Here is a 21,957-nt window from a genome sequence, read left to right as displayed (position 1 = left end):
TATTCTGTTCTCCAGGGAATCCTCCCAACCCAGGATTGAACATGGGGCTCTTGCATTGCAGGTAGATTCTTTACCATCTGAGTACCAGGTAAACCCAATTCCTTAATACACTATTTTAATTTCATTACCTTCTGGTGTAAGATTTCAAAAAATATATGAAGTGATAATTTTGCTCTTCTGCAAAGCTGTTATTGAGGTTGGGGTTCAAAGGCTAAAATTTTAGCAAAGGTGAAATTTTTCAGTAGGTTAAGAAGAGTAATGTCCACTTTCATTCTGAGTTCTAAAACCAGTACTAAGCAGGAATATGTTATTCAACTCTTCTTTTGTTTATCTTCTCTAAAGGTATATATTTATCTGGTTATGCCAGGGTCCAGCCCCGGCTGATCCAGGGTATTCAAAGGAGAGACGGCATAGGCGACCTATTTATTTAAATATTTATCAAAGATATAAAGAGTAATAGAATGAGGATAGCTCAGTGAGGAAATTCAGTGGAGAAAAGAGGCTGAGTAGCTTGGTTTACGTGGGAGACCAATAAAACTTCAAGACAAGAAGTTTGCACCACTTACGTAGGCCGCAGGCGTCCTTCCATCCTCCCGAAGGAGAGGAGACACTGAGGCCTCCCCGGTCGGATCTTAGAAGCCCAGGCATAATTAGTAAGCATGGTGGGTTCCGTGCTCCAGATGGAGACTCAGCCAGAGTGAGAGAGAGAGCGACATGGGGAGACCAAGTTTCGGTGAACAAAGCCCGCACTTTATTTTCCAAAGTAGTTTTTATACCTTAAGTTGTGCATAGAGGATAATGGGGGAAGGGGTGGAGTCATGCAAGGACAGAAGTTCCTGGTCCTAATCAAAGCCAGATTTTCAAACTTATCATATGCAAAAGTTCAGGTGATTTACATCATCTTCTGGCCAGGAGGCCTGTTAACATTTTAAGAAACTTTTATTCTAAAACTGATTATTCTCAAGTCAGGCGATTATTCTAAAGTCAGGCGCCAGCCTCCAAAAAGCATTGGATAGAGTTGCATTCCTATAGGGCAAAGGTGAGGTGGGCTCAATCAAGAAAAGAATTAACTCAAGGGTCCAAGGTTACAAACATTGAGGCTACTACTTACATTTCTATACACCCATTATATCAATCAATACACTGCCAAGGACATAGTAGGTAAGGAGTATGGAGACTTAGCAGCAAACATTGGCCCAACAAGTGAAAAACCCCTCACCAATACAATTTCTAATCAATCTTTTAACTACTCAAAGGAATCTGTGTTTAGACAGTTTAGAACATCTCCTGCCTCTCACAGTTGGGAGGCTCTGAACAATCACATGTGGCCGGAAAAACCTATTCAGGCAGGCTAGAGGATTTCCAAAGGAGTTTGTAGGTTGAAACACTGTCACACCCAGGAATTATTAACTGGAGCTGTAAGCTAACTCTTTTTCAGAGAGAGGTAGTGGGGGACAGCCCCCCCGTAAAGTCAGAGGTGTGGGTGAAAGCACAAAGCAGAAAGGAGGCAGACTCTGGTTTTGGGGATAGATGCTCGAGAATTTCCAGGGGGACTCCTGAGGCTCGATCCCACCTTTGCGTATGCCGAGCCTCCTTCCTCATGACCTTTGCCATGGGCGGAGTTCCTCACACTGGCTCCAGCAGTGATAGAGTTCTAGTTGAGCTATTCCAGATCCTGAAAGATGATGCTGTGGAAAGTGCTGCACTCAATAGGCAATATGCACTCAATATGCAATGTGCCGGCTCCCGGCATGGTTATATACTCAATACATCTCTAACTCATTCTTAAAAAGGTCAAGATGCCTACAAAATGCATTAGGTGGCACCTGCCTCTTCTGTTTGTAATCCCTCGGCCAGAAATGCCCCAATAGAACTGCAAGGGAGGCTGGGAAATGTAGTAGAGCACATGAGTATCCACAGAGAACTGACTGTCTCCACCACAAATGATAGAAAAATATTTTATTACCTGGCCATTCTGAAACCTGTTGGCTGTACACTGATTTTATAGCAGTGTCTTGAGACACTTTTTAATTAAAAGCTAGAAATGATTAAGCTTGGTGAGGAAGTCATTATAAGCTGAAAGTGAAAGTGAAAATTGCTCAGTCGTGTCCATGGAATTCTCCAGGTCAAAATACTGGGGTGGGTAGCCTTTCTCTTTTCCAGGGGATCTTTCCAACCTAGGGATCAAACCCAGGTCTCCTGCATCGCAGCCAGATTCTTTACCAGCTGAGCCACAAGGGAAGACCAACAGTACTGGACTGGGTAGCCTATTGCTTCTCCAGGGGATCTTCCAGACCCAGGAATCAAACCAGGGTCTCCTGCATTGCAGGTGGATTCTTTACCATCTGAGCTATGAGGGAAGCCCATTATAAGCTGAGATCAGCCAAAAGTTAGGCTTCTTTTGCCAAAAAGTTAGCCAAGTTATGAATGCAAAGGAAAAGTTCTTGAAGGAAATTAAAATCACTACTCCAGTGAACACATGAATGATAAGAAAATGAAACATCCTTATTTCTGGTATGGAAGAAGTTTTACTGGTCTGGATAGAAGATTTAGCCAGCCACAACATTCCCTGAAGCCAAAACCTAATCCAGAGCAAGATTTCAAGTTCCTTCAGTTCTACAAAGGCTGAGAGAAATGAGGAAACTGCCAAAGAGTCAGTCAATTCAGTTCAGTCACTCAGTCATGTCTGACCCTTTGCAACCCCATGGACTGCAGCAGGCCAGGCTTTCCTGTCCATCACCAAGTCCCAAAGCTTGCTCAAACTCATGTCTATCGAGTCCGTGATGCCATCCAACCATCTCATCCTCTGTCATCCCCTTCTCCTCCTGCCTTCAATCTTTCCCAGCATCAGGGTCTTTTCCAAGGAGTCAGTTCTTCACATCAGGGTGGCCAAAGTATTGGAGTTTCAGCTTCAGCATCAGTCCTTCCAATGAATATTCAGGAATGATTTCCTTTTGGATTGACTGGCTTGATCTCTTTGCAGTCCAAGAGACTTTCAAGAGTCTTCTCCAACACTACAGTTCAAAAGCATCAGTTCTTCGTCACTCAGCTTTCTTTATAGTCCAACTCTTACATCCATACATGACTACTCAAAAAAATCATAGGTTTGACTAGACGGACCTTTGTTGGCAAAGTAATGTCTCTGTTTTTTAATATGCTGTCTAGGTTGGTCATAGCTTTTCTTCCAAGGAGCAAGGGTCTTTTAATTTCATGGCTGCAGTCACCATCTGCAGTGATTTTGGAGCCCCCCAAAATAAAGTCTGCCACTGTTTCACTATTTCCCCATCTATTTCCCATGAAGTGATGGAACCAGATGCCATGATCTTAGTTTTCTGAACGTTGTGTTTTAAGCCAATTTTCATAGCTATAGAGGAGAAGTTAATGCCTGACTTCAAAGCTTCAAAGGACAGCCTAACTGTCTTATTAGGGGTTAATATACCCAGTGACTTTAAGTTCAAACCAATGCTTGTTTACTATTCTGGAAATCCTAGGGCCCTTAAGAATGATGCTAAATCTATTCTGCTTGTGCTCTGTATATGAAAAAGCAAAGCCTACATGGCAGCACATCTATTCATGATATGGTTTACTAAATAATTTAAGCCCACTGTTGAGACCTACTGTTCAAAAAAAGATTCCTTTTGACATATTATTGCTCATTGACAAGGCATCTTGTCGCCCAAGAGCTCTGATGGATATGTACAGTGAAATTAATGTTGTTTTCATGCCTTCTAGCACAGCATCCATTATGGAGGTCATGAACCAAGGAATGATTTCCACTTTCAAGTCTTATTATTTAAGACATTTTGAAAGGACAGAGCTGCCATAAACAGTGATTTTTCTGGTGGATCTGGGAAAAGTAGATTTAAAATCTTCTGGAAAGGATTCACTATTCTAGTTGTCATTGAGAATATTTGTGATTCATGGGGCAAGGTCAGAATATCAATTAAACAGGAGTTTAGAGGAAGTTGATTCTAACCCTCCTGGAGAACTTTGAACAGTTTGAGGCTTCAGTGGAGGGAAGAACTGAAGATTCCTGCAGTGGAAAATCAGGAGAACTAGAATTAGAAGTGAAGCCTGAAGATGTGACTGAATTGCTACCATCTCATGATAAAACTTTAACAGATGAGGAATTGCTTCTTAGGGATGAACAAAAAAAGTAGTTTCTTGAGAAGCCAGCTACTCCTGGTGATTTTCTTTGAAGAATGTTGAAATGGCAACAAAGGATTTAGAATATAATGTAAAAAATAGTTTACATTCAATGTCACGGTAATCCAAGTGTGTGCCCCAACCAATAATGCTGAAGAAGGTGAAGTTGAATGCTTCTATGAATACCTATAAAACCTTCTAGACCTAACCCCCCAAAAGATGTCCTTTTCATTATAGGGGAATGGAATGTAATGGTGGGAAGTCAAGAAACACCTGGAGTAACAGGCAAATTTGGCTTTGGAGTACAAAATGAAGCAAGACAAAGGCTAATAGAGTTTTGTCAAGAGAATGCACTGGTCATAACAAACACCCTTTTCCAGCAACAGAAGACAAGACTCTGTACATGGACATCACCGGATGGTCAATAATGAAATCAGATTGATTATATTATTTGCAGCCAAAGATGGAGAAGCTCTATACAGTTAGCAAAAACAAGACTGGGAGCTGACTGTGGCTCAGATCATGAATTCCTTATTGCCAAAATCAGACTTAAATTGAAGAAAGTAGGGAAAACCACTAGGCAATTCAGGTATGACCTAAATCAAGTCACTTACAATTATATAGTAGAAGTGAAAAATAGATTCAATAGACTAGATCTGATAGATAGAATGCCTGAAGAACTATGGAATGAGGTTCATGACATTGTACAGGAGGCAAGGATGAAGACCATCCCCAAGGGAAAAAAAATGCAAAAAGGCAAGATGGTTGCCTGAGGAGGCCTTACAAATAGCTGAGAAAAGAAAAGAAATGAAAGGCAAAGGAGAAAAAGAAAGATATACCCATTTGAATGCAGAGTTCCAAAGAATAGCAAGGAGAGATAAGAAAGACTTCCTCAGCAATCAATGCAAAGAAATAGAGGAAAACAATAGGATGGGAAAGACTAGAAATCTTTTCAAGAAAAACAGTGATACCAAGGGAACATTTCATGCAAAGATGGGTGCAATAAAGGACAGAAATGGCATGGACCTAACAGAAGCAGAAGATATTAAGAAGAGGTGGCAAGAATACACAGAAGAACTATACAAAAAGATCTTCATGACCCAGATAACCACAATGGTGTGATCCCTGGTCTAGAGTCAGACATCCTGGAATGCAAAATCAAGTGGGCCTTAGGAAGCATCACTATTAACAAAGCTAGTGGAGGTGTTGGAATTCCAGTTGAGCTATATCAAATCCTGAAAGATGATGCTGTGAAAGTGCTGCACTCAATATGTCAGCAAATTTGGAAAACTCAGCAGTAGCCTCAGGACTGGAAAAGGTCAGTTTTCATTCTAATCTCAAAGAAAGGCAAAGGCAAAGAATGCTCAAACTACCACACAATTGCACTCATCTCACACACTAGCAAAGTAATGCTTAAAGATTCTCCAACACAGACTTCAATAGTACGTGAACCATGAACTTTCAGATGTTCAAGCTGGATTTACAAAAGGCAGAGGAACCAGAGATCAAATTGCCAACATCCACTGGATCATGGAAAAAACAAGAGAGTTTCAGAAAAACTTCTATTTCTGCTTTATTGGCTATGCCAAAGTCTTTGACTGTGTGGATCACAGCAAAGTGTGGAAAATTCTTCAAGTGATGGAAATACCAGACCACCTGACCTGCCTCCTGAGAAATCTGTATGTAGGTCACGGATTAACAGTTAGAACTGGGCATGGAATAACAGACTGGTTCCAAACAGGGAAAGGAGTATGTTGAGGTTCTATATTGTCACTCTGCTTATGTAAATTATATGCAGAATATATCATGCGAAATGGCAGGCTGGATGAAGCACAAGCTATAATCAAAATTTCTTGGAAAAATATTAATAACCTCAGATATGCAGATGACACTACCCTCATGGCAGAAAGCAGAGAACTAAAGAGCCTCTTGATGAAAGTGAAAGAGGAGAGTGAAAAATCTGGCTTAAAACTCAACATTCAGAAAACTAAGATCATGGCATCTGGTTCCATCACTTCGTGGGAAATAGATGGGGAAACAGTGGAAACAGTGACAGGCTTTATTTTGGGGGGCTCCAAAATCACTGCACATGGTGACTGCAGCCATGAAATTGAAAGACCCTTGCTCCTTGGAAGAAAAGCTATGACCAACCTAGACAGTGTATTAAAAAGCAGAAACATTACTTTGCTGACAAAGGTTCATCTAGTCAAAGCTATGGTTTTTTGAGTAGTCATGTATGGATGTGAGAGTTGGACAAATGATGAGTGCCAAAGAATTGGTGCTGTTGAACTGTGCTGTTGTCCCTTGGACTGCAAGGAGATCCAACCAGTCAATCCAAAAGGAAATCATTCGTGAATATTCATTGAAAGGACTGACCCTGAAGGTGAAAATGCAGCACTTTGGCCACCTAATTCGAAGAACTGACTCATTTGAAAAGACCGTGATGCTGGGAAAGATTGAAGGCAGGAGGAGAAGGGGACGACAGAGGATGAGACGGTTGGATGGCATCACCGACTTGACATGAATTTGAGCAAACTTCGGGAGTTGGTGATGGACAGAGAAGCCTGGTGTGCTATGGCAATGGGGTGGCAAAGAGGCGGACATGACTGAGCAACTGAACTGAAGTATAAACGTAGTTGATAAGGCAGCGGCAGTGTTTGAGAGGATTGACTCCAATTTTGAAAGAAGTTTTACTGTGGGTTAAATGTTATGAAACTGCTCTGTATGCTACGAATAAATCATCTGTGAAAGGAAGTCAGTTGATGTGGCAAACTTTATTGTTGTCTTACTTTGAGAAATTTCCACAGCCCCTCAACCTTCAGCAGCCACCACCCTGATCAGTCAGCAGTCACCAAAGACATGACAAGAGCTTCCACCAGCTAAAAGACTATGATTCACTTCATACTCATTGGAGTTTAGACACAATACTATTGCACACTTAAGAGACTACAGTATAGTGTAAACACAACTTTTATATGCACTGGGAAGCCAGAAAATCCATGTGACTCTCTTTTTTTCTTTTAATTATGGTGAACTGGAATGAAACTTACATTATTTCCAAGATATGCATATGTTGCCGGCATTCCATATAAAAGGACTAAGGCTAAGATTGTTAAAAGCTTGCCCAAGGCCTCACAGTAATGATTCGTAGATAAAAGTTGTACTGTTACCCTTTGCTGAAGTACCCAGTCTAGGATTTCTCAAGTGCAAAATGAAAATAGTTAAGTCTTTTGTGTGTTTTTGGCTCAGACGGTAAAGCGTCTGTCTACAATGTGAGAGACCTGGGTTCGATCCCTGGGTTGGGAAGATTCCCTGGAGAAGGAAATGGCAACCCACTCCAGTATTATTGCCTTGAAAATCCCATGGACGGAGGAGCTTGGTGCAGGCTACTATCCATGGGGTCGCAAAGAGTCAGGCACGACTGAGCGACTTCACTAACACAGCATCTGGTCCTAATATAAGCATGGTACTTAGTAGGTATTCAAGCAGTATTAGTTATCTTCTGTTATATACAAAGAACAGGCAGGCAGAAGCCATGCCTGTCCTGTTATTGCTTACTGTTATATACTTTTTCACGTAAGTGAAAATAGTGATTAAACAAACGTCTTAAGAGTTTTTACTGCATTACTGATTTGTAACAAGCCATTGATTCCACAGAGTAAGGGTCTCTGGGCCAACCAGCATAAATAAAAGATTCCATACTGCAGTTTTCCTCTTAAAGTGGAAACACTTCAAGAAGTTGAATGGGGAAAATATGCTCAGGACAGAACAAAATCGATTTAGGTTGATGTAAAAATAATTCTGTTTTGACATTGTTGAACTTTGCTGTTAGATACTGGAATACATTCTTAAATAAATTTTAATGTGCATTTTTCACTTTTTTTTTTTTTTTGCTAATGACTTATTACTTGCTGTTTATTTTATATTTATTTTTAACTAGGGGAATGATGTTAGGCCAAAAGCAAATTCAAGTGATTTTCTTATTCGGATTCAAAATGGGTCATACAGCAGCAAAGGTAACTCACAGCATCCATAAGCATTTGGCCCAGGAACTGCTAATGAAAGTACAGTGCAGCGGTACTTTAAGAACTTTTGCAAAAGAGATGAAAGCCTTGAAGATGAGGAGTGCATTGGCTGGCCAGCGGAAGGTGACAGCAACCAACTGAGAGGATCATTGAATCTGATCCCCTTACAACTACACAAGAAGTTGCCGAAGAACTCACTGTTGACCGTTCTATGGTTGCTCAGCATTTAAAGCAAATTGAAAAGGTGAAAAACCTCAATACGTGGGTGCCTCGTGTTGTTGCTCAGTCGCTGAGTTATGTCTGATTTTTTTGTGACCCCATGGACTGCAGCACTCCAGGCTTCCCTGTCCTTCACCGCCTCCTGGAGAGTTTGCTCAAACTCATATCCAGTGAGTCATCCAACCCTCTCATTATCTGTCATCCCCTTGTCCTCCTGTCTTCAATCTTTGCTGACTGAAAGTCAAAAAATTTGTTCTTTTAAAGTGTTATCTTTTCTTATCCTACACAAAAGCAATGAACCATTTCTTGATCAGATTGTGACATGCCCCTAAAAGTGGATTTTATACGACAACTGGCAATGGCCAGTTCAGTGGTTGGACCAAGAAGAAGCTTGAAAGCACTTCCCAAAGCCAAACTTGCACCCCCCCAAAAAAGTCATGGTCACTGTTTGGTGGTCTGCTGCCCATCCGATCCACTACAGCTTTCTGAATCTTGGTGAAGCCACTACATCTGAGAAGTACGCTCAGCAAATCGATGAGATGCACCCAAAACTGCAACGCCTGCAGCTGGCAGTGGTCAACAGAAAGGGCCTGATTGCTCTCCACAATGACACCCGACCACACGTCACACAACCAACACTTCAAAAGTCGAATGAATTGGGCTTTGAAGTTTTGCCTTTTCCACCATATTCACCTGACCTCTTGCCAACTGACTACCACTTCTTCAAGCATCTTGAGAACTTTTTGCAGGGAAAATGCTTCCATAACCAGCAGGATGCAGAAAATGCTTTCTAAGAGTTCACTGAATCCCAAAGCAAGGATTTTTATGCTACAGGAATAAACAAACATATTTCTTGTTGGCAGAAATATGTTGATTATAATGGTTCCTATTTTGACTAATAAAGATGTTTTTGAGCCTAGTTTTAATGATTTAAAATTCACTGTCCGAAACCACAATTACTTTTTCAGAAACCTTAATCATCTTTAATGTCATTAAATATTATCTCAAATCTCCCCTTTAAAACTCATATGTAGATTATGTGATTCAGATTTTAAATGGATTCAACACGTTCCTTTCTGGCATAACAAACAGAGTAGCAGGCATTGTTCCTGCTGACTTTATATTTCAATCATGGAGGGCCATCATGAGCAATTCAATATATTGGTCATAACTACAAGACTAAAGAGCTCATTATCACTTGTGTCAAAAGCAGAATCATCACTTTTGGCAGATAGTTTTCAGTATCCAAATATCAGTGGTAAAGTACTATCCAGCAGATTGACCAGTTCATTTTCTGGAGATGTGTTTTGTAGTGGACTCATCTTGGTTATCCTGTTGAGCTAGATCGACATCACATCCAGAGCATCTTCAATAGTGCCTGGCACAAAGCATCTAACATCCACTCCAGTATTCTTGGGCTTCCCTTGTGGCTTAGCAGGTAAAGAGTCCGCATGCAATGCAGGAGATCTGGGTTTGATCTCTGGGTTGGGAAGATCCCCTGGAGAAGGGAAAGGCTACCCATGCCAGTATTCTGGCCTGGAGAAGTCCATGGACAGTATAGTCCATGGGGTCGCAAAGAGTCGGACACGACTGAGCGACTTTCACTTTCACTTCAAGCATTTAACAAATACATTTTCTGGGCAACTCTGAAAATCCAGATTTCCGTCACCAACACAAGACTGTCTACTTCAATCCTGAACTGTTCAGTGAACTTCAAACTCCAGACTAAGGCAATTGATCAATGAAAGAGTAGGATGTGTTACTCATTCATCTCTCTTAAGCTCTGTTCATACAGCTCAGTTTTTCATAAGAAATGACATCACCATTGTAAGTTATTTTAGCTGAACAAATGAATAGTAAAAGAAAACTGCATGTTTTGGATTTGGACAAACTTCATACTAATTGGTACAACTATTAATAATTAAAAGTATCAAGACTTTGAGCCAATTAACAACTCTATATGCCACTTCCCCCACCTGTTGTTAGTGTTGAATATAGTATCTAACAGAGTATGAAGTTCACCTTTACTTGGTAAGTGATTAATGCTGGTTCATCTTTCTCCCCCTGCCTTATTGAGGACTGATATCATATGACTTGTATGGAGCAGAGTTCTATGTCTTTGATGAAAAAATGCTGTATCTACTGCCTATTTGTTGATTCCAGGGTTATATAAAGAACTGTTGAATATTTTTTCCCTTAGGGTTGAGTGCTGAAGAACTTTTGCTTTTCCTATGGACTATTGTATGATATACTTCATGAAATTAGCAAATCAAAAGTTGCCACTCACTGTGGTTCTGTTGTTGTCATGCTTTTCTTTGGCTTGCTGTAAGCATGACACTGACTTTTGTGTTCCAGACAGTAGGTATTCGTAACTTAAATCTTCTGGTAAGACTGTCATCTCTCAACCTGCTTTATTTGACATTTGCTCTTAAAAATGGATTTAATGCTTTTATTGTTTCTATATCTTTTATGGTGAACTGCACAAATCCTTTTTGAAACCACACAGAATATAAATAATAAATGAATGAAACAATAAAGTTGCTTGGTTTTATAGATATTAAGTGCAGAACTAATCCAGGCCTGATGATCTTTTCAGTTATATCATTCAAGAGAAACTAAAGAAACTTAACATCTAAAAATTCTTAAACCTTAATGCTTCCTGCTCAGGAACTGACTGGCAGTAACATTGGCCAGCCATGCACAAATGAAAATGGGGAGGGGATGACATACAGGTTATTAAATTTGAGAAAAATGCAACCAAGGCTTTGGACATTTGCAAGATAGGATCAGTAACGTGGGACATTTTTCTTTGCAAACTCCGAAGCAATGTGCTAGCCACTGAACTGATGATGGGCAATCATGAAACAAGGCCCCCCTTTTTTTATAGTTCTCTGTAATATGCAGTCTTTTCACAGAACAGGTTCTATTCAGATTTCCTTTCTGCCTACCAAACTGCTAGTAACAAAATGTCTTCTTTTAATTTAGCTTAAACATTTTTTTTGGCAGATGGGGGACAGGGAGGAAATGAATTTGTTTTGAATTTTTTCAAAGAAAATTCTATTATGTCTGTATCAAGTAAATTGTCAAGTCATTTAAATATAAGATTAGTATTTGGTGAAAGAATGAGTTAAATACTTTAAAAAATAATTTGAGTCAATAATAGAATCAGATCAGATAAGTCATTCAGTCGTGTCCAACTCTTTGCGACCCCATGAATCGCAGCACGCCAGACCTCCCTGTCCATCACCAACTCCCGGAGTTCACTCAGACTTATGTCCATCGAGTCAGTGATGCCATCCAGCCATCTCATCCTCTGTCGTCCCCTTCTTCTCTTGCCCCCAATCCCTTCCAGCATCAGAGTCTTTTCCAATGAGTCAACTCTTCACATGAGGTGACCAAAGTACTGGAGTTTCAGCTTCAGGATCATTCCTTCCAAAGAAATCCCAGGGCTGATCTCCTTCAGAATGGACTGGTTGGATCTCCTTGCAGTCCAAGGGACTCTCAAGAGTCTTCTCCAACACCACAATTCAAAAGCATCAATTCTTTGGCACTCAGCTTTATTGACAGTCCAACTCTCACATCCATTCACCCTAACCCAATAATAGAATAGACTATTCTAAACCTGTAGTTATTTTGAGCTGTATTGACCTCCAAATGTTACCACTGTGATATTTATCATTTTTAATGTAATATTTCTTATGTATAATTAATTTCATCAACATCTTAGCTTCTTCTCTGGAAAGAGACTTTTCATTTTGATGAGCATGTATGAATACTTGTGAATTTTATACATTCCTTCCATGTTTTATATAAATTTAATATAAATAGGTCATGGAATGTTTATTTCCATGAGATAAGTGAGGTAAAGTTGACTGGGCGCTATATTGCACCTGTGAGGCAGGAGAACATATCCTAGGGAATGTGACATCCGGGCCTGTTATAGAGGTGCTGGTACCAAGGAAAGTCATCTTGGCCTTATTTTTAACTTCCGCATCCTTTGTTTACTTGGTTTAACCTGCATTTCTCTGAGTTTTGGCCTCTCCAACTAGCCCTTGTTGAGTGGTGAGATCTCTTACATCTACTGTTCTTCAAAATAGTGGTTCTTGAAGTTTGTGAAGCTTGTTAGAAAAACAAACTCTTGGTCTTGTCTTAGTTCCATTGAATCAGAAACTTTTTGGTGGAGCTCAGCAATCTGTTTTATAAGCTCCTCAGGAAGTTCTGATCTATATTAAAACATCAGCATCTCTGCCTTAATCTATTGGCCTTAAACTAAAGTCATACTTTTCCAATGGGCTTTCTGGGTGGTGCAGTGCTAAAGAATCTGCCTGCCAATGCAGGAGACTCAGGGGATGTGGGTTCTATCCCTGGCTCAGGAAGATCCCCTGGAGTAGGAAATGGCAATACACTCCAGTATTCTTGCCTGAGAAATCCCATGGACCAAGGAGCCCGGTGGGCTACAGTCCATGGGGTCACAAAGAGTCAAATATGACTGAACATTCACTCATGCCTTTCTAATATGAATTTTTGGTTCTTCCCTTCTTGGGTTCAAATCATTAGTTCTGGGGTATGAACCAAGAATATATTAAAATATACAACTGGTGAAAAAGCTCTTCATCACTGATCATATTTTATATAGTGTGCTTAATAGCATATTTTCATAGGCACATTTTAAGAGAAGAGTTTGTGTTCGACCTTTATAATCATGACAAGAGAGACTGCATGGAAATTAAGGAAGGAAAGTGTGTGTGTGTGTGTGTGAATTCACAAACTTAACAATGATGATTTTCAATATTATTGTAAGAAATTATATTCTCTGAAATGGATAAAAAAGATCACAGAGTAATTTTTATTTTAAAAAATGTGTCAGGGCATTAGGTATTTCGTTTGAGTTACTTTTATTTTTTTCTTTTTGACAAGGAATACTTTTGTAGCTAAAATTTTGCTCTTAGTCCAAGCTCTGTGATTGTTTTAAACATTTTACCAAACTACCACCAAATCCATTTATAGCTTCCCCTTTATGTGAAAAGTCCTGCTCCAGGTACTCACTGGGAAAAATTACAGGGTACTTCTCAGGTGGGTCCATTGCTGGGATGAAATGCTATACTCCATTACATAGTACTTGGCCAGCTGGTGACCTGTGTGAGTACCAAGATTTTGTTAGTCCTTGAGTCTGGAGCAGTGGGTCTCTTTCAAATACTTGAATCTGAGATACAGGATAAATCCTTGTCCTAACTAGGCATTCTGGTTGCCAGTTTGTGTTTGCCATGGACAATGGAATTTGGCAATATGTAAAGACACAGAGTGTGTTCCCTGATGTTGATGCAGAAATATTATTTCTGCTGTGTAATAAGTGTTTCACTTTATTTTCACAATATCTCAGGCAGAGCTGTATGATCTGTTTCACAGGCTTCAGGCAGTCCTTCACTCCAGGGTGTGATTCTGAATATCCATCAGAACACTTAGAAGGCTTATTAAAGTAAGATGTTGGACCTCAAAGTTCCTGATTCAATAGGATTGGGGTGGGAGTGAGGCAGTCGTAGGTCTAAACATGTGTGCAGGTGATGCCAATATGGATGCTCCAAGGAGCACACTGTGAGAATGATGTTCTAATGCTGCCTTTCTCAAAGTCAGATCCTCAAATCAGAGCCACCTGGACTGCCAGCTAATCTCCCGACACTCAGGACGTATCCTGATGGCCTGAATTCACATCTCTGAGGGGTTATGTCATTTGTATTTGATTAAGCTTCCCAGGTGGTCCAGACGCAGATTCACATCTGAGAATCAGCTAGAGGCAGGGAGGACTGGGAATAAGGTTCGCCAGAGGAAACACAAATCAAGTCTTCTTTTCAACATAACCAGTTTTAAACCATGGCTTGGCATCTGTGGTGGTTTTGTACCTAGTAGTTGAATGAATTAACGGTAATGAATGTAGGCAGGCAATTAGTCGCTACTCTGTTTGCTCCCAGCATCTTTTCTTTATTCTGCTCTAAGCTACACCATCCATATTTTAACTCCCTGCTTCTTTGACTGTCTTCATCTAGATGGGACTTATCTTTTTGTTCTGTCTCCAGTGTCAGAGGTCTGGAACAAAAGGATCATTACAGAGGATCACTACACACATGGAGTGCAGTTGGAATAAGTGACATTCCAGAGGTGAAGAGAATACATGGGGGAAGAAGGAAATAGGTTTGATGAGACTCATGTATGCTAAGAACTTTGTGGGTGGTCAGAAATAGAATAGTAAAAAATGTAAAGAAGAGTCAGAACATGCCAAATGGCAAGTCAGGCATTTCTTCCCAAATTAATCTTGACGGGGGGCGCTTCCCCTGTGGCTCAGTGATAAAGAATCCATGTTCCAGTGCAGGAGACATAAGAGAGGCAGGTTTGATCCCTAGGTCGGGAAGATCCCCTGGAGGAGGGCATGGAAATCCTCTTCAGTATTCTTGCCTGGAGAATCCCATGGACAGAGAAGCCTGGCGGGCTATGGTGCATAGAGTCAAAAAGAGTCGGACATGACTCAAGTGACATAGCACGCATGTACAACCTTGACAGATGAAATTCATTTGTTAGTTTAACTACGATTTATTTAACCTTTCCTAGTTGAGAGGAAAAATGACTTTATTAGGGTTACTTTACCAATATGTAAAAAAAAAAAAAAAATCTAGAGTAGAAATGGATTATAGATGTGGAGAACAGTTCCTGATACTGTGGTTGAAATAAAGGATTGTTATAATGTCCTTGTTTCTGTTATTGTCCACACCCATTGTCTAAATTATAAACTGTTTAGTCTCCCGTGAATGGGCTTACAATGCTCTGATTCTTAATAGTCTTGTTTAATTTTCTGTTCTGTGCTTCACAGACTGCCTCCTGAATTTCAAACCTCTCATCACTGTATTTGTAAATGACTTGGATTTTCAGTCTCTGTCCAAACAACCTAGATTCCTAATATAGTCCACTCTGTTCTTTGAGGTCTGAGTGCATTGGTACTGGATTGTTTCTAGCATATGCATCCCAATCATAGATTGCTTCTGTCACGAGTATTTTGGTCTCAAGTCTGTCTGAGGTCTTAAGATTCTTGCACTAGATTCGTAGATTTTGCCACCATGTCCGCACAGTCCCCATTGTATTCTCCTCATTTGCATCATTGATGCTGCTTGCCCGTCTTCCAAGAGCATACTAGGGCATATTAGTTTGTACTCCATTTCAATTTTTTAATTAGAAATGAAATGCCAAAATGTCTAAGGATCTATGCAGTGGAATATTACTCAGCCACAAAAAGGAATGCATTTGAGTCAGTTCTAGTGAGATGGATGGACCTAGAGCCTGTTAAACAGAGTGAAGAAAGTCAGAAAGAGAAAAACAAATTTGGTGTATTAAGTCATATATATGGAGTCTAGAAAAATGATACTGATGAAACTATTTAAAAGGCAGGAATAGGGACAAAGACATAGAGAACAGATTTTAGACCCAGCGGGGGAAGGAGAGGGCGGGACAAATTGAGAGAGTAGCATTGACATATATACTCTACCATATGGAAAATAGATAACTAGTGGGAAGTTTTGTACAGGAATAGGGAGCTCCAGCCAGTGCTCTGTGACAATTTAGAGGAGTGGGATGGGGTGGGAGGGGACATATGTATACTTATGGCTGATTCATGTTGATGTATGGCAGAAGTCAACACAATATTGTAAAGCAATTATTCTCCAATTTAAAAATATTTTTTAAATGTCTAGGAAATGGTTTTTTATCAGCTAGAATTTCAGAGCCTGAGAAGGTTTAATTTTTCTTTCATATTATGTGAGAATTAGATTTTCTGAGGTCAGTATATGTTAAAACCAAAGACCTTTAGTTTAGATTCTGGGCTCAGAACATTAAAGCCAGTTTTGTTTTATTTTTTACTAGTTAAAACTTTGGCATGCTCAAAAATTGTAAGGTACATAGAAAATTATTCACTGTGCGGGAATGTCCCATTCACTATGAGTGGGGAATGTCCCACTCGTAGACCACTAGCACTGGCTGATAAACCACATCTCCTGTTATTGTGGACACCAAAACATGCCCACAGGTCTCCCAAATGCCTGCTAAGGGTTGGCACCACCTCTAAAGAGAACCACTGGTTTAGACTGTTCAGTTGTCAAGTGCTGGAACTTGGAAGGAACCCATGGAGCATGTGTGTGCTCAAAACTTGAACAACGTAAGCAAGAAGGAAATGAATGACTTTTTGGGTAGGCATCCACCAATGTGTGCCGCAAGGAAGAGGCTGGATAATATTCTGTAACGTCCCTTCCCACTACAGAATCCAAACTACTTAATGTCATAGAAAGCAATAGAAAGATCATTTATGCATAAACAATGATCATGGATAATGGATATTTACATTATATATATTCATAAATCATGATTCAAAATAGCAATTTCTTCAATTGCTAAATATAATGAATAGAATTTCTCTTAGTGATAAATGAAAGATATAGCAATTGAGATACTTAAAATCTAAGCTTGAAATAAAAAAGCTGTCATGTGGTATTTTAGAACAGTGTTAGTGACTAAAATCTTTCAATGCAGGATAGTAGCACTTTTGGTATTACTGAGAGCAAAAGAAGTCAACACTATTTAATTCAAACTTTCCAAATTAAAAGTATGCATTATTTTGTATCTCATTTGTTTCTGAGAAAAGGATGTAGATACAACCTTTTTTTTAAGGCAAATTAGCCCTCATTGCTCTTTTTCTAAAAATTTAGTTTATTTATTTGGCTGTGCCAGGTCTGAGTTGTGACAGGTGAGATCTTTACTTGTGGCATGCCAACTCTTCGTTGCGGCATCTGAGAGCAGTTCCCGGACCAGGGATTGAACCTGGGCCCCCTGCACTGAGAGCACAGAGTCTTAGCCACTGGACCACTAGGGAAGACCTGAATGCATTCTTTTATTCTTCTTCATATGGCTGTTACAACAGATGATCAGGGATCATCCTTGACGTATTAATATCTCACATGGTCTCTGGGGCCAGTATATGTTTGGTAGGTGTTTGCTGCATAAATATATGGTTTCAGTGAAACATTTCAGAAAAGATGAGGCAGATCTAAGAATATTTTATCATAAATAGTTTTAACATCGAAAACAAATTTTTCTTTGCACATTTCTAAGCTCTTTTACTCCAGATTATCATGTGTGGGCTAATCGATATTTTTTCCTGTGTGAAATGCAGGTTTATAGAATTTTGTTACAGATGACACAGTATTAGTAATCATCGAAAGAACAGGCTTCTCTGCGGCTCATTGCCATTCTGGCTGTCCACTTGTCTCATGTTTTTCTTGTTCTTTTCCACAGGGATTCGATAAACAAGTGGATGTGTCATATATCGCCAAACATTACAACATGAGCAAAAGCAAAGTTGACAACCAGTTCTATAGTGTGGAAGTGGGAGACTCAACGTTCACGGTTCTCAAACGCTACCAGAATCTAAAGCCTATTGGCTCTGGGGCTCAGGGAATAGTCTGGTAAGTAGGATGGATTTAACTTCTATTTTTAGAGGGAAACAGCTGTATATGTTGACTAGCCACAAACACACATATACAAATAAACAGTATGACTTGAGATGGGAAATATCCATTCTACCAAGGAAAAATAAATTTATGAACATTATTAGAAATTTATCGACCCATTGGTTAACAATATGTACATCTTTGCTTGTGACTAGCTTTTTCCTAGTCAAAAAAAAAAAAAAAAAAAAAAATCCATTACACAACAGCCATAGAGGAACCAAGAAAACCAGAGGTTTTGCTAAAGCATTTCAAAAATCTTATTTGGATATTTTCACAGCAAGAAATGAGGAAATATGTGTTCAGATAACCAGAAAATAAAATTCTCTACTCTGTAGAAGTAGAATTCTATACTCTGAAGAAGTATAAATGAGATCTCAAATGTTTCAGTGACTTTTAAAGCTTAATGTTTAAAATTCATTTTTTTTAAATTTTTATTTTATTTTATTTTTAAACTTTACATAATTGTATTAGTTTTGCCAAATATCAAAATGAATCCATCACAGGTATACATGTGCTCCCCATCCTGAACCCTCCTCCCTCCTCCCTCGCCATACCATCCCTCTGGGTTGTCCCAGTGCACTAGCCCCAAGCATCCAGTATCGTGCATTGAACCTGGACTGGCATCTCGTTTCATACATGATATTTTACATGTTTCAATGCCATTCTCCCAAATCTTCCCACCCTCTCCCTCTCCCAATTCAGTTGCCTATTAGAAAAGAGGTATTAAAAAAATGTTTGTTGAGTATTTCCAAAATGGAAAGATTTGGGCTCCTTGGTAACCATTCTTTTTGTGACATTTTGAGTGGCAAATTGAAATGCTGACAAATCAGGATCTAACTTACTGGTTATAAAACTCTTGCAAAAGTGATGATACCAGATTGGTAAGCATTTATTTTGTAGTTTTAACTTGTAATTTAGCAACCAAATATATTTAGTGTGAACTTCTTAGTGTAATTTTCAATTTTGTGGCTCACAACTATAAGTAAAAATTTAGGACATGCATTATAAATATACATGTATATTGATATTTATTTATAAGGGATATTTACTTATAACAATATATTTATTTGTTGTATAAATTAAAGCTATAGTAGAGATATCTGTTTAAAAATACAAATATCCCTTTTAAGAGATGAATGAGATGAAGATGAAATAAACATTATTTTAAACGTTTTTTTAAAAATAATTTTACTTATTTTGTTATTTATTTTTGGCTGTGCTGGGTCTTTGTTGCTACAGAGGCTCCCCCCTCATTGCAGCGAGTAGGGGCTGCTCTGTAGTAGTGGTGTGCGGGCTTCTCACTGTGTGGCTCGTCTTGTTGTGGAGCACGTGCTCTAGAGCATAGGCTCAATAGTTGTGGCACACAGGCTTAGCTGCTCCACAGCATGTGGGGTTTTCCAGGCAAGAGTACTGGAGTAGGGTGCCATTGCCTTCTCCGTTTATCAAATATACCAAGGTTTTTATTGAAATTCACCCAGGGAATTTCAGTCTTTGCCAATGTCAATCAGAAGCTGTTTTTGCAATTTGAAGATGGAATATTTTAACATTTTAAAATAATGGGCCAAAACTTCATTGTGTAGATATTTTAAAAGCTAGGTAAATTTTTATTTTTAATGTTTATTTATTATGGTGCAAGGTTGCAGGTCAATATCTTTGTGACACAAAATGTCACAGGTGGCACAGTCGTAAAGAATTACCCGCCAATGCAGGAGATATAAGAGATGTGGGTTCCATCCCTGAATCAGGAAGACTCCCTGGGAAAGCAAACAGCTCAGTATTCTTGCCTGGAAAGTCCCATGGGCAGAGGAGCCTGGCAGGCTATTGTCCATGAGGTTACAAAGAGCTGGACACAACTGAGTGACTGAGCACACACACAGACACACACACACACACACACACACACACAAAGTTGCAGGTGAACTTCTGTGTTACACAAAACAATTTCAAAGTGTGGTAGACAGAATAATGGTCCTTCAAATAATCCCCAGAATTCTTGGTATGTTATCTTATTTGGCAAAAGGAACTTTTGCCATATAACTTTAAGATGAAGGGGGTATTAAAATGGGGGGATTGATTATCCTAGAATATCAAGGTGGGACCAATGTAATCACATGAATTCTTAAAAATGGAAATGGAAGACAGAAGAATGGATAAGAGAGATGCAAGGAGAGAGAAGGGAATAGGGATTCAAAACATGAGAGGGGCTTGCCTTGTTGCTGGTTTTGAAGACAGAGGCAACATGTCAGGAGACAAAGAGTAGGGCAGCTTCTAGAAGCTGGGAATAGCCCTCAGTTGCCAATTAGCAAGACAATGGAGATCACAGTCATACAACCATGAGGACCTGAAATTTGCCAGCAATACACAAATGAGCAAGGAAACAGGTTGTTCTACAGTACCTCCGGAAAGGAACTCAGCCTGCTGACATCTTGACTTTATCCCTGAGGGACTCAATGTAGGACCTCTGACCTGAAGAACTGTAAGATAATAAATTTATGTTTGAGCAGCTAAGTTTGTGGTGATTTGTTGTGGCATTAACACTAATACATACATTATAATATTCTACTATTAAGATGATTGCTATAAATCTCTTAAAAAGCAGACACACCAAACTATATTATTTTCAAAGGAGTTCAGAGTGCCTTTGTCAACTGTCCCCAAACTGTGAAATTCCTTTTTTCCTTCCAAGTTGCATCTTTTACCCTAGATTATATATGACCAAAGTAAGGAAGATAAAATGTGCTTGGGAGAGACCAATATTAATTATTCAGTTCAGTCGCTTAGTCGTGTCTGACTCTTTGCGACCCCATGAACCGCAGCACTCCAGGCCTCCCTGTCCATCACCAATTTCAGAGTTTACCCAAACTCATGTCCGTTGAGTCAGTGATGCCATCTAACCATCTCATCCTCTGTCGTCCCCTTTTCCTCCTGCCTTCAATCTTTCCCAACATTGGGATCTTTTCAAATGAGTCAGCTCTTTGCATCAGGTGGCCAAAATATTGCAGCCTCAGCTTCAACATCAGTCCTTCCAGTGAACACCCAGGACTGATCTCCTTTAGGATGGACTGGTTGGATCTCCTCGCAGTCCAAGGGACTCTCAAGAGTCTTCTCCAACACCACAGTTCAGAAGCATCAGTTCTTCAGTGCTCAGCTTTTTTTATAGTTCAGCTCTCACATCCATACATGAGTACTGGAAAAACCATAGCTTTGACTAGATGGACCTTTGTTGACAAAGTAATGTCTCTGCTTTTGAATATGCTGTCTATGTTGGTCATAACTTTCCTTCCAAGGAGTAAGTGTCTTTTAATTTCATGGCTGCAGTCACCATCTGCAGTGATTTTGGAGCCCCCCAAAATAAAGTCAGCCCCTGGTTCCACTGTTTCCCCATCTATTTGCCATGAAGTGATGGGACCGGATGCCATGATCTTAGTTTTTTGAATGTTGAGCTTTAAGCCAACTTTTTCACTCTCCTTTTTCACTTTCATGAAGAGGCACTTTAGTTCTTCTTCACTTTCTGCCATAAGGGTGGTGTCATCTGCATATCTGAGGTTACTGATATTCCTCCTGACAATCTTGATTCCAGCTTGTGCTTCTTCCAGCCCAGCGTTTCTCATGATGTACTCTGCATATAAGTTAAATAAGCAGGGTGACAAGTACTCCTTTTCCTATTTGGAACCAGTCTGTTGTTCCATGTCCAGTTCTAACTGTTGCTTCCTGACCTGCATATAGGTTTCTCAAGAGGCAGGTCAGGTGGTCTGGTATGCCCATCTCTTTCAGAATTGTCCACAGTTTATTAATTATTAGTAAGGCTTAATTTGGGCTTCGCTGTTGTTCAGCAGTAAAGAATCTGCTTGGAATGCAGGAACCACAGGGGATGTGGGTTCGATCCCTGGGTCAGGAAGATCCTCTGGAGGCAGGCGTGGCAACCCACTGCAGTGTTCTTGCCTGGACAATCCCACGGACAGAGCATCCTGGTGAGTTATGGTCCATAGGATTGCAGAGAGTTAGACACGATTAAAGCAACGTAG

General features: G+C 39.8%; 1 protein-coding gene across 12 annotated transcripts in view; it reads left to right on the top strand.

The window, feature by feature from the left end:
* Positions 1 to 21,957, top strand: part of MAPK10 (mitogen-activated protein kinase 10) — a 619,928-nt gene that overhangs the window by 441,416 nt on the left and 156,555 nt on the right. For 10 of the 12 annotated variants that reach the window (XM_061420724.1, XM_061420726.1, XM_061420723.1 and 7 more), the window contains one exon: positions 17,718 to 17,887. In XM_061420724.1, the coding sequence (XP_061276708.1) occupies positions 17,718 to 17,887 (170 nt within the window). Of the gene's footprint in view, positions 1 to 14,461; positions 14,577 to 17,717; positions 17,888 to 21,957 lie in introns of all 12 variants that reach the window. The other 2 variants (XM_061420729.1, XM_061420730.1) reach the window with 1 other exon arrangement.

The sequence above is a fragment of the Bos javanicus genome, chromosome 6, assembly GCF_032452875.1.
Source record: "Bos javanicus breed banteng chromosome 6, ARS-OSU_banteng_1.0, whole genome shotgun sequence".
Classification (NCBI taxonomy): Eukaryota; Metazoa; Chordata; class Mammalia; order Artiodactyla; family Bovidae; genus Bos; species Bos javanicus.
The sequence above is the reverse complement of the archived record's forward strand: the minus strand, read 5'-3'. Positions and strand labels throughout refer to the sequence as shown.